The sequence below is a fragment of the Desmodus rotundus genome, chromosome 6 (genome assembly GCF_022682495.2).
Source record: "Desmodus rotundus isolate HL8 chromosome 6, HLdesRot8A.1, whole genome shotgun sequence".
In the NCBI taxonomy this organism is placed as follows: Eukaryota; Metazoa; Chordata; class Mammalia; order Chiroptera; family Phyllostomidae; genus Desmodus; species Desmodus rotundus.
The window spans coordinates 148005348-148018908 of NC_071392.1; the positions used below are offsets into that span (position 1 = coordinate 148005348).

General features: G+C 36.8%; 1 protein-coding gene across 2 annotated transcripts in view; it reads left to right on the forward strand.

The window, feature by feature from the left end:
• GABRG2 (gamma-aminobutyric acid type A receptor subunit gamma2) overlaps positions 1-13561 on the forward strand; it is a 76977-nt gene that overhangs the window by 28350 nt on the left and 35066 nt on the right. For both annotated transcript variants that reach the window (XM_024576896.4, XM_024576897.4), the window contains exons 5-6: positions 1896-1978; positions 4705-4842. In XM_024576896.4, coding sequence (XP_024432664.1) covers positions 1896-1978; positions 4705-4842 — 221 coding nt within the window. The remainder of the gene's footprint in view (positions 1-1895; positions 1979-4704; positions 4843-13561) is intronic.

Genomic DNA, 13561 nt, shown 5'->3' on the forward strand with positions numbered 1-13561 from the left:
TACATTTTTAGTAAAGGTGTAAATACGATTCTTCTAGGTCTTGGTATCCTGGAACTTTTAGCTCCAAAATGATTCATGTTAAATGCCCTTGTGACATATACCTTATGCCTTATATAACATTCAACATACAACACAAAATGCTTTAAAATGGCTTCAAACTTTTATATCAGTTAAACAGAGTTATATCAGTAACTAGGAAAAATGGCTATAAGTTTAGAAGAAAGTCTTTCATATAATTTTGAATTCATCATGGGTTTTATTAAATGTAAGGTAAGGTAATGACTGGAATTAGAATCTAGTAAAAATAAAAGTTTGTCTCATAAATCAGAGCTCAGTCTAGCTTTTGAAATATTGTCAATCACACTACCTCAAGTCCATTTATGTTTTCATAATGCGATAGTCATTTTTTCACTTCCATTGATCTGCAGAATCACTATACAATATTGAATTACAGAAACCACCTCAAAAATGTCACTCACAAAATTCAAAGTTTGAATGAACTGGCACTCTATGCTGAGAGCTGATTTTATTCTTGTTCTATGAATTATGAATGTGCGTATACATAGATATATATTGTATGTATCTGTTTCTGCAAACTATATTATTTTCAATGTTAATAATTCCAGTTTAATTTAGAAAGATGATACTAAAATATCTAATTTAATTATAATTTTACTTATGAATAAAACTAATCTTTTCTTTGGAAGATCATTTAATTATTGAGTGACAATGATTACAATCTCCAGCTTTGGAGACACATAATCTTGGAATTAGATCATAACTGGGCCACTAGCTTTGTAACTTTTGGCAAGTTCAAGTACAATAAAGGCATAGTAACATGTACAGAATGAGAAGACTATTCACTGTAACCCAGTATCATATAAATAATTAATGTCTCAATGTTTATCAGTTATGTTTTAAGGTCATTAATTGCCCTATTTTATTATAGAAAAATAATCTCCCCAATTTAAAAGTATGCTCAGTTGAAAAATCCTTTAAAATAAACAAATATTCATAAGATAGCATTTCATTACTTCATGATTGATATCATTATAAGAAATAGAGCTAACAAATATGAAATTTAAGATATCATCAGTCTATCTCCTGTGTAACTTTAGAGTATGTTCATACTTCACCAAAGGTAACCAAAACATCCGAACACCTTTAAATTTTGTCCTTCCAAGTACCCAAGTCCACTGAGATCCAGAAACCCTGTACATTTAATAAGCCCCCCAGATTTAAACTATTTGAGACTCATTGGAAAACATATTTCTAGTATATCTATGCTTATTTAACATGTTCTGTTTGCCAGTAGATACTTTTGTGCTCTATTACATCCTAGTTAATGGCTTCATCGTGTTCCATTGTAAGAAGCATAACACTCCATTGTGAAACATAGGTAATTTTAAATTCACATATAGTAATTTAAAGCTAACAGCTAATAAGCACTTACAAACAGAAGGTTCTGCTTTAATTAGCAGATAAGATCTGAGAATCATCAACATTCATTTACATGCAAACAGTAAATGAGCTTAAGTTCTTATAACAGTTTGTTCTGTTAAGTTAAATATCTCCACTGAGCAATCTCCTGTGAGCAATTAATTTCCCCCCAAAAAATAATAATTGTGTGATCCTAAGTTTTGAAAAAATGGAGTTGAGGTCAATGACAACCTATTGTTTGGTCTGTGAAAATGAATGGATCACATTAGGTCCTAAATACTTTTCTCCTGGACTTGGTAGATTTCTTCAGTGAAAATCACCTTGTGTTATAGGTAAGAATGTGAGATATACTCTCCAGGAATAAAGATGAAAAATGGACATTAGAAATTGTGATGATGTACATTTTAAAAACTATGTCTCAAATCTTTCTACTTATGTTTCATATTTCCATTGAGATTGACAATTGATGCCGAGTGCCAATTACAGTTGCACAATTTTCCAATGGATGAACATTCCTGCCCCTTGGAGTTCTCCAGTTGTAAGTAGTACTCATTCTGCATTCTGTATCCCCTCTCACCATAGTCTAATTGCAATGTCAATTAATTGGGAGATTCACAGAGAATGCAAAATTGCATTAAGCGATGTTGTTCACGTTGAAGATCTTGACAGTTTCTTTCATTATACCACCAGCTTGTCCCTATTAGAGTGATTCTTGCAAAAAGGAATCTAATTTATCAGGAAGTAGAAATAAGTTGCATTGCATTATAAACTTTTAATAAATTGGCAGGTGTTGCCAGGAGCCCTTTGATGAGAAGAATTGTGAAGCCAGACCTGGGCTGAATAGAAATGGGTAATGGTGACTTACGCACCCCCCTCCCTCCATGGGCTCAGGAGAAGAGAGTGACAGTATGTTTGCTGCTTATTTTCTCCCTTACCTGTCAGGGCACGCAGAGGTCCAGCAGGGTTGTTTGCATACTTCAGTTTTGTAGACCTGATAAAGAGAACAAAATTAATAATTATCTCTTTGTCCTGGAGTTCTAGTAATACCTAGAACTAGTAATCCACCAGTGAGTAAAAGACTGACTTTTGGTGTTGTTTGGGTCTAGTTCAAATTCTGAGTCTATCTCTTTAGACTTGAGCAAATTACTAAACCTGAAAGTAAATCCCCTTTCCCAGGTACTCACCAGAGATTATAAGATCTAACCCATTACAATGTTGTTTTTTGTTGATGTAATGTATGTAAATTGTTTGGTATGCTACTCCAACACACAAGATTCAATAAAAACTCTATTATTTTTATTATTATCATTATCACCAGACAAAAGACTGCAGTAAGAACATCCATGATTCTAACGCAAATGACATTGACCTTTGGTAACCTTCACAGATATTTCCTGCATGAATCAAAAACAAGCCTCGGTTCCCCTGAAGCGTTGGCCTCACTACTTGTTCAGCACTCGTTAGGTCGCTTGCCTCCTCCTAAATGTCAGTCTGCCAACCGTGTATATCTAGCAATGAAAACTGATTATGAATTTTAAGTTTTTATTTTCATAAATACAATTTCTCAGCTAGGGAATGAGGGAGTTTCCTAAGAGCCAATAAAATCATAATAACCATATTTTTTAAAAATCAATGATGAGAGAAACAATCATTTGTTTATCATTGCAACCATTGCAGAGGGAACTAGAAGAAAAATATCACATATACAGGGTGGGGCAAAAGTAGGTTTACAGCTGATTGTATGGGAAATAATACAATAATTAATAAATAATAATACAAGAATAATCTCTGTGTTTCATGCACTCACAACTGTAAACCTACTTTTGCCCCACTGTGTATTTTAAAACGTTCCATTATAAAATGTATTTCATATGTTTTACCTCATCCAAGATTGGGATATTTTTAAGTGCAAGCTTCCCCAAGCTTTAGGAGACTAGACTTATTTTCTTTTAATTCCTAACTGGGATTACACCCCTTCTGAATCAGCTAAAGTTTGAGAACTCGTGATTCCTGTGCCATCAGGTCACTAGTTGACAACTGTCTTCTGAGACCAAACACAACTTAATTTCATTTACTGCTATCAAAAAATAAATCACAGTCAAATGATCCATAGGGAGATTCCTAATGTCATCACTCTTTTCCTCAGTTTTCACACATCCCGCCTCCCCACCTCTGCTTCACAGCACACGGGGGTCCTGCTTTCTCTTCTCCTTCTTAATTAATAAATACCTAACAGCCAAAGAGTTGGACCGAAAGAAAAGAAAATGAGGAAAAGGAAGAAACATAAGGGATTTTATTCTAAGTAGTGAATCAGCCTCCACAATCAAGACATCTTTTCATAACATCATTCATAGACAACAGTTGAGGTGATTTCTAGTTTTTTCAAATCTCTCCACTTACCTATTTTTCACTTGAAAGAGTTTATTGTACAGTTTACTTAATAGTAATGTTTATCCATTAAAAATACACTGACCATTAGTTTCATGAAATAAGTATTATCATCATCCCCATAAAGGAATCAAATAATTCAGAAAAAAATTAAACTTGTCTGGGGTATGGGGCTTGGAGATGGTGCTGCCAGTCACTGCATTATCGGTGCGCTGCCTCTTTCGCTAAGGCTTTCTGTGCTCTCAGCTGAACAGACTGACCCTTGGGAATCCACGCAGTGCTCATTGGTACCTTCCCCTGGAAGTTTCTACCCACTGCTTTCATTGCAGACTTCTGTTTATGTCAGGACAAAGTCCCAACAAATTGAGAGAGTGAACGTAATGTAAATGGTTGAGGTTATTTTTCCCAACCACCTTCCGCCCCAAGTGCATGCTCTGGAGGAGAATTTGAGAATCTCTCAGTATTTTCTGTTTCTGCAGGACTCTCCAAATCTTGCCCTGGTTGACTCCCTTTTACCATGAAACAATGTTTTGCATATGTACTATTTATTACATACTGACTACTTTTTATAGCTCACCTCAGACAATGTAAAGTGTGTATATAGTATATATTAAACCATGTATAGTATACCTTCTATGCAATGTAAGTGACTTTCAAGGATGATTTTGACTTCATGATTTTCAAATCTAACTCCCCATTCGGATATGATGTCATTGTATTTATTCTCTCCAGGGTGAGGCTCTTTAGTCCAGGGTCCTCATGAGGTCATAACTTGATCTCTCTCAGTACTTTCCTCAGTGTCTTGTTACTGGAGGTGTTTGCTCCATAATCTCATTCATAATCATCTTAAAGGCGTGCTTTCCCATCTTGTGGCAGATGGCTACCCGCGGGAAGAAATCGTCTATCAGTGGAAGCGTAGCTCTGTTGAAGTAGGTGACACACGATCTTGGAGGCTTTATCAATTTTCATTTGTTGGACTGAGAAACACCACGGAAGTAGTGAAGACGACTTCTGGTAAGATACACTTAACCAGAATTCTGAGTGACCCTTTAAGAGCTAAAATTCTGATGTATATGATTCAGAAGGTTTTCCAATACCTGTCTACAAGTGACACTCAGAAAATTTAAGTGTTTCAATTTTCTAGAGAAAAGCATAATGGGTATTCTAGTATAATAGATAAATATAAGTGGATTCTATCAATTTGAAGCAAACTGCATTCAAATTGAATTCATAAATTATTTGCTTAATTTCTGTAAGCAAAAATAAGTAGCAATTACTTTAAAAGAATATTTATTATGTATAAGTGTGATGTTTCTTTTAAGAAATATGTTTTATATTATATTGAAATAGAAACATTTAAAGTAATAACACAAAAAATGAACTTTCTATAAATGTAGAAAAATGATCATAATGAATATGGATGAATTCTCCATTCAATGACTTAATGTGTTGGACTGACTCCATCACTGGATAAGGGACTGCTCTTTGATATCAAACAGGCCTGGGTTCAAATCCCAACTCCATCAATTACCAGCTATTGACATTGAGAATATTGCTGAATGTCTCAGGGGACCAGCTTTCACAGGTAACCAATGTGGACAAAATGAACTGCATCACAGGCATTCCGTGTGTAGGGGAAAGTAAAATGCTTAGAATAATATCTGGCACTTAGTGAGCATTCCACAAACAGTAGCTCTTACTAATTAATATGAATTATAATTATCAAGTGTGCATGACACTTAATTGGGTCAGGACTTCAGATTTTTTTCGAGAAGCCAAAAATCTACATTTTTGTATTAAAAACCTATGATTATAATAGTATTAATTGAATTGATGTAAAAAATCCATGGGAGGCAAGTTAAACATATTTGCAAACTAGATCTGTCTTCTGGTGGCAAGAACGAATCTTCTGCAATGCTGAACACATACCACATACAGATTACGCCACCTTTTAAAATTAATATGACAATTTAAATATGCCCCCGTTTCAAATACAAACCTTGTGTCCTCAGCTTACCATCTATTCAGACATATCTTCCTATTAGTTGAGCTGTTTTCTGTTGATTTACTCACACATACCTGATGTTTTTCCCTTGGAATTTGTAAGACACAGTTTTGTGTTGACTAATTTGGAATAAGGTCTTGGTCTTTTTTATGGAGAAAAGCAAATTTAGGGCCTACACAAAGATGGAAATTTAAGAGTCGACCTTCGTAAAAATTTAAAATTCTACCTTTAAGATTCCCTCATTCAAAGAGCTATCTGGCCCTAATATTGTTTTTTGGCATTTATATATTTCTCCTAAACACACTTTCGTTTTGAAGAAAAGAACCTGAAAGAAGGTCAAAGAAATGCTCGAGTGTATTTTTTGAAAAGTTTCCTTCTGCTCCCTTATTCACTGGAAATCCTGACCACCAAGTACTAGAATAGCGTTTCATCTGGTGCCAAAGAAGACTATTCAGGATTGCCTTGGGAGTAAAGTCTTCCATCTGTGGGAGAAAGGACATGTGTAAAAATACTCTCCAAGTCTGCGTGCTTCCAGAAAGAGAAATTGAGCATCCAGTTTTGTTGTATATTTATATTTGCACACTTATTCCAGCACCCTAAAACAGAACCCACAAATTCATGACTAGTCAATCTTTTGTTCAGTCATTTGGGCCCAGAGTCGCATTAAATCAGAAGTTGATGAGGGAAGGGTTGGGTTTATATCACAGGGCCTAGCATCACCCCCTTCCCACTGCCTCACATTGAGAATGATCTAGAGTAGTTACTACCTATTAAGAGATACTTCCAGAAGAAAATGATCCACTCACTTAAAGCACGGCAAGAAAAATCAGCAAGGTGTCTATTAACCTTCCTAGGGAAATCAAGCCAAACTGCGTTGATATCAAACTTAATATTGAGTAGCATCATCTAATGGATTGCATCAGCTCCTTGTGAATTTTACTGTGGTAGTTAGCCTTCACCTTGGTCTCCTCGTCCACACCCTGCTCCCTTGCTGGTCTGTGTTTTGCGTGCAGCACTGTTTCACTTTCTCTGTGAAGAAGAGGGTTGGGCTGAAACTTAAAGCCAATGCCACGAGACAGCCTGATTCTCGTCATAGTATAGATTTTGTGATGACTGGAAGTTTCTGCAGGGTCGTTTGTTGGATTCCTGGTGCCATTCCTGTCTTCAAGCATAGCTCCATAATTAGTCAATATCTACAAAGAAGTTATGTTAACAATTTTCTTGGGAAAGTGTTAGAATATCAAATTTCTAGCCCTTTTTCAACTTCAGCCATTAGAACAACGTGGCTTTCTCCTAGACTTGTAGTGAATGTCCTCCTTTAAAAAGCCTCTGGGGAAACTGGGTGAGAATATTTGCTTAAAATGTTGCCTGGCTGACTGCATGGAGTTTCTAACCTTCATTCATACAAGCCCCCTTTTCGTGCCTTTGTTTTATCCAAGTGACTCTACTGCTGGTCCCTTAGTATTTTTTCTTTAAATTGATTCATTGTTATTCATTTAAACATTTTGTAAAGGAAAGCTCTTATGAAGACCATAATCATAAACCAGAGACATTTGACATAACTAGAAAGTGATATAAAATTTCATAAAAAACAAATGTTTCAAAAACCTTTTTAATGTTCTTAAATTTTAAGTGCATGTATATTTGTGCTCCCCAGACTCTGAGTGTGTTGGAAAAGATAGAAAGAGAGGTACTGGAAAAATGGGGGAGTGCAGCTAGCACCAAAATGAAAAAAACATTCTTGAGTAAATAGGACAGAGGGAGTGTTTCACAGAAAAGAATTTTCTTACCCATGGAAATGAACGCTATTGACAATCCTTGTAGCCACCAACCAGATCATCTGCTCACCACCATTTGTATCTGATGTATCACACTTGAGAAAAATACTGCCTTGGTGGCAGATTGATTAAACTTGAAGAATACCTTTAATTCATAGTCAACAAGACTTTGGATCCATAATTTCTTCTCCAAATCATCATGTTTTCCTGATTGTTCTATATCTGGTAATAGCGCGCCAGGCACGAACACTCAAAAGAGCCACGTCTCTGCCTCCCACATCTAATGAATCATGAAGGCACTTATGCCTCTGCAATGTCTTGTGTAACTGTCCTCTTTGCAGTTGCCATCGCCACTGGCCTAGTTCATGGTTTTGTCTGTTTTCATCGGGACTGTGTTGGTGGCCTACTAAGTCACATCCCTGCTCAGTCCCTCTCTTCTATAGCCTGTCATTTACATATCAACCGTAAGAGGTAGCGCTTTCGGAGTACTAACTACATGCACCATTGCAAGCATTTTATATAAACAACCTACTTTCATTCTCATAATCTAAGTCACATTTGTTTACTATCATCAACGCTGTGGATGAGGAAACTGAGATTTCCAGGGCCTCACTCCCTAGCAGCGGTTGCTAGGAGAGCTGAGACTTACGTTTAAGAGGCTTGCTCTCAGAATCAGGCCCTTAACCACTACCCCGTGTTACTCCCACTGTGGCCCGGCGCATCTTTCTGAAGCACATCCTTCATCGCGTCTCAGGAATTCAGTGTGTTCCTTTATGCACAAGCTATTTGCTCCTAATATGTGAGCGCCAGTCTCAGGGGCTTTTTAGCTTTGTTTCCTGTAATTTCCCAGCATGTGATGATCTGTTATGGTTTCCTGAATATAACAAGCCAATCCCATGTGCACCTGTGGAATCTCGTTCTCCTTTCTCTTTTGATAGTTTCTCCTCTCATCACCATCCTCCTTATGACTTTAAGGTTTAAATAAGCAGCGCTTTCTCAGTGAAGCCTTCATGGGTCTTATCACCAACACGAATTCAAACTGTTTTTAAGAATGTGTACCCTTGGAGTGGGGCAGCTCACACTTGATTACTGGCTTGTGTAAATTATTTAACATATCTAAATTCAACATCGTTAGTATTGCCAGTTTGCTCTGAGGATTGAGTGAGGCTTAAAATTTTGCCTGGCACATAGATAGGACTCAGTAGATGAATGGCATTATTGATTATTATAATCATTATTCCATTAATTACCCTCATCATATGTTCACCCACCTTATGAAAACAATTTCTGCCTCGTGTTGCTTGGATATTCATGTTCCTCCTTTCCTGCCTCCTCACTCCAATAAATCACCAACTTCACAACAGAAGCCTTTCAAAAACCATCTTTGCACCTATGAGGCTGCTAGCATGGTGGTTTGCTCAGAGTTGTTAATTAGCAGGTAACTGCAGAATTGTTTATGACAATTATATTGATAAAACTCTGCATTTTTTCTCAGTTTAATAAGCACTGCAGAATCCTAGTACGTATTTTTCCATTACTCACTGTTCCTTCTGAAGGAGAAGATTTTGTTCTTTCTGGTCGTATTCCCATTTCCTGTTCACCAAATTATCTACCCAATTTTTAGTATGAAACAGAACTTCGTTCCTTCATTTTCTCACTGTGAAATGTGGGCTAGAAAAGTGAGAAAATTAGTTTCTTAGGGAAACCTATATTCTTGGGATCCAAATGCCATCATTTTGATTCAAAAATAATATACCCTAGTCTCCCCAAATTAGAATACCATTAAAACTCCCATACTGTCCTAAGCAATGCAAACATCAATGTTTCATGAAATATGATCATAATTTTTTTAACGAGTCAATGTAGATTAACTCTTATTTACTTTTTTATGTCTTTCACATATTTTTGGCTTAGATTCCATGTCCTAGTTATATTTTCCTGATTTTCGTTATAAGAAATGCATAAATATTAAAATAAAATTTTACATTCATCTTACTTTTCAACAGTGACAAGCAGACCACAATTGTAGAAAAGTCAGCTCGACGGATTAAATCCCTGTGTACTGCTTGATTTCTCAAATACATATAACCCACTCTACCTTCAAACCTTTTCCACCATTCTCCCAGCTTGTCCTTTATCTTCCCTAAGGTTTTCTGGGTAGCTTGTACTTCAGGTTTTTGTGCTCAATTTTCCTTATTTAATACCAAGCTCAAGTCCAAACTTCTCTGCTTATATGAGTGTGTGTGTCCTGGTCATATAATTCAAATACCTCACCGAAGAGGGGGGAAGAAATCTCCCACCTTCCAGGCTATGTTTTAATTAAGACAACGTTCGACTTTTACTCATCACTGAGCACTAGTTAGGAGAAAAGAAAAAGGAAGTATAAAAAAAGATGCAAGTTTACAGTAATTTTTTCACTGATGAGCTTGAAAGAAAGAAAAAAAATTAGAACCCTAAGTGATAGGAGCGAAATAATACAGCATCAGCCCGACAGTCTCTCAGCACGTCTGAGTCACAGCAAGTGGTGAGCCCGGCTCAGTCAATGGTAAACTTTTCAAACTACTTGAATCAATGTAATACCTTAAAATAAACCAGTGGAAGACTAATAGGTTTTTATTTTCTTTTAGCTTCAATTTAGAAAAATTACCTTTGGATTCAGGAGAGGAAAATGTATGAATTACATAAAGAGAGCTGGGCCAAGAACAGCCATGGGGAAGATGATTGAAATGAAAGTTTCTTATTTTTAAAATAAATGCATTTGACTAGAAGTCCCTTTAAAGTCCTTGTCCTTAGAGCTACCCACACTCTCTGATGCAGCCAAGGTTACACGAGACCTGCCTACTGCGGGGGCGACTCTCCTTATAAACTAATGTTCTCCTAGAACGTTTGCCTTCATTAAGTTTTCAGCATGTTCTTAAAGCAGAGTAAAATGCTAAAAACACCTTTAGGCTTGTGATTCAGAAGAAATCACACATACATACACACACACATGCTCTCTCTATTTTCTTTCAGTTGCAATAGTGGAATATTACTATGTCACATTTAAGAATCGGACATTGGAATTTTAAATTCCAAGGTGGCTCTGACATTACTCAGATGAAAACAACACTAACTTTTATCCAAGTGTTTGGTGTTTCCTAACTGAATTGAAAATCCTTAAGAGACACATTTATCAGTGGGATTGATATAACTATGAGGCCACTCTTGTCCAGCTGCTGCCCCCCCCAAATAAATGCAAAATAACAACTAATTTTTAAAAAATATAGACGTGAGTGAGATGACGGAGACTGGGTGTACAGATGGCACGCTAGAACTGAAGCTCATTGAAGGTTTTGTTCATTCTATTGGATGCAACTGAACGTTTCATCTTATTTTTGCATTTTCAGAAAATAGTGCTGTTCAACAATGCAAACACGCAGATTTAAGAATGCCAGAGACTGCTGTGGGCAGCAAATAGTAATGTGGAAAATAATGCGTTTTTTTAAAAAAAATTAACTTTCTTTCTTCAAAAGGAGGATATTATGCAGATCACAGCATACAGCTGTGCCAGACAGCCCAGAAAGGAACTTTCTGGGAGTACAACCTAAGCTGACCAGAACTCGCTAACCACTCTCTCCTGCTACTCCTGTAGGAAATCTATTTCCTGTAGAAAATCCACGAGCACATTCAGTAAGAGCAGAGAGCTCAAGGAAAAGAGAATTGACAGATGTGTTAAACATGGCTTAGTGTATGATTTTTTGTTTACTTTTATAGATGGGTGTCTCTGCTTTTCAAGAAACTGACAATGCTTCCCATTTCACATATAAACCACATTGTTAATTCTAATTTTCCTATGTGTCTTCCAATTTATCCACCCCCAAATTAACTACTCTTTGCTATAAATCATCTTTCAGAAAAACGACAAAAAGAAATGCTAAAAAGAGTGTTTTTTAAAAAAATTACAGTTCTCTCATTCCCATCACAAACCTAGTTATTTTACCCATAAGTGCTTCTCTGTCAGCAATATATCTATATTTATGAACACTGAAGGGCATTATGTGATATTGCTGATAATATAAAAGCTTCAATTTAGAAAACTGAGTTTAGTGGAATAATTTCCAAACATCATCTTTACACTTATTATATAGATTACATAGGTTATATATTGCCTATACTCACACTACAGCACCACACACCTCAATTTGTATCATTATATCTATTGTTTACTGCCAAGTGGTGAAGAGCTATGTGATATAGAAGACAATGCGTCATTCGTGAGCTGTTAATAGCTGCTGATTAGAGGTAAGAGATAATGCAATCACAGACACCAATGATAACCACCTAATCATTGCATTTTCTTAGTTGGTGATTTCTGGTTACCAGTATCAGTGACAGATGGTAAAATAAAATTGATAGAAAAGTACAAATTCACGGACATGGACAAGAGTGTGGGGATTGACTGCGGGAGAGGGGGGTGGGCTGGGTGGAGGAGGGCAGAGGGGAAGATTTGGGACAACCGTAATAGAATAACGATAAAATTTTTTTTAAAAAGATAAAAAATTTCGTGCTAAATCTTGACGACCAAGCCCAATTTTAATTTTAGTTACAGAGAAATTATTCCAAAGAGGTAAAGCCAATTGTTACCAATTGTTTAACTGCAGCCTAGATCATGGATAGTTAGACAAGGAAAGAGTTTAATTTTATCTATTTTAGTTAACACTGAACAACTGAGAGATTTTATATGAAAATCTTAAACATCTTTCCATCTTCAACATCTGGGTCTTCATTTTCATATGAAAATGATTGTGTAAATCTGAACTGTCACCTGCCCCAGTAGGAGAGGCACCATCACCAGTTTACCGGAGTCCCTACCGCTCGGGTGCATTTTCAGGGCTCCACGTCTTTCTTCTTACAAAACAGGCAACGGGAGTTTCTCTCACGCCACCGCACTCGAAGAGATGAGCGTGAAACTGTTACTCAGCCAAGGCTGGTTTGAGAATATGTAGTGAAGGACAGAGAAGTGCCAGACCCTGGCCAACCCGGGTCTCACTTGGTTTTTACGTTCTGGAATTGGGTCTATTTATCCAAACTATCTAGTGTATACAATTTGATGGATTTTAAGGTCATTCAGTTGACCTCTATGATCCTCTTTCACCGAAGACGGGCTTTGAGTAAACGTAAAGTTCTGAAGTTTTGTATATAAACATCTGTGCATCTAGTCTTCTCTGTATTTTTCTTCGTTAGCTCACATCCACATGGCTAAAAGCTTTGTTGCAATTCTCCTGCACGGTATTGATTAGCAGTCTTGCATAGCCAATTAACAGGTTTTCCTGCTGTACTTCGCTGAAGATGAAGTCAGTCTTTGTTCTGTAATAAAACCCTGTCCGTTTTCTTTGATGAAATCGGACGGCTGGCTATAGAGCAAAAAACTATGACTGCTATTTAAGAGTTGCCTTTGTGCTTGTGCTGCCCCATAGGTGAATGACCTTGAGCCAGGGATTTTCTCTTTTGTCTCTCAATTTCATCTCAAAAAAAAAAAAATCAGACTAGATTGAAATTGAAGGTCCTTTTCATCCCTGAAAGATTGTGTTGCATTTCCTGATATTCAGCAGCTCTGTCACAGAGTAAACTTCTGGTGGGTGTTTAGGTTTTCTATGTCCCCATGAGTTCTTAACAGAAATTTCCTTGGGCTTTCTTACTCTGTGAAATGCAGAAACTCAGATCTATTTTTATGTGTCATGTAGAGAGAACTTTGGTGGCAACTGTGGGGGCAAGAGATCCAGGGCTTTGCCATAGAGATGGTTGATAAGTTAGTTAAGGTCTGAAAAATGAATTTGGAACAGGAAAATAGGCCCCCTGTGGCTGTGAGGCATGACAGTGGATGTCAACTGAGTTTATAGTGAATGAGAAATTGGGAGAGGGTGAGGATAGGACAATGGTTATGACACAGCTCTCGAGAGGATAAAGAACG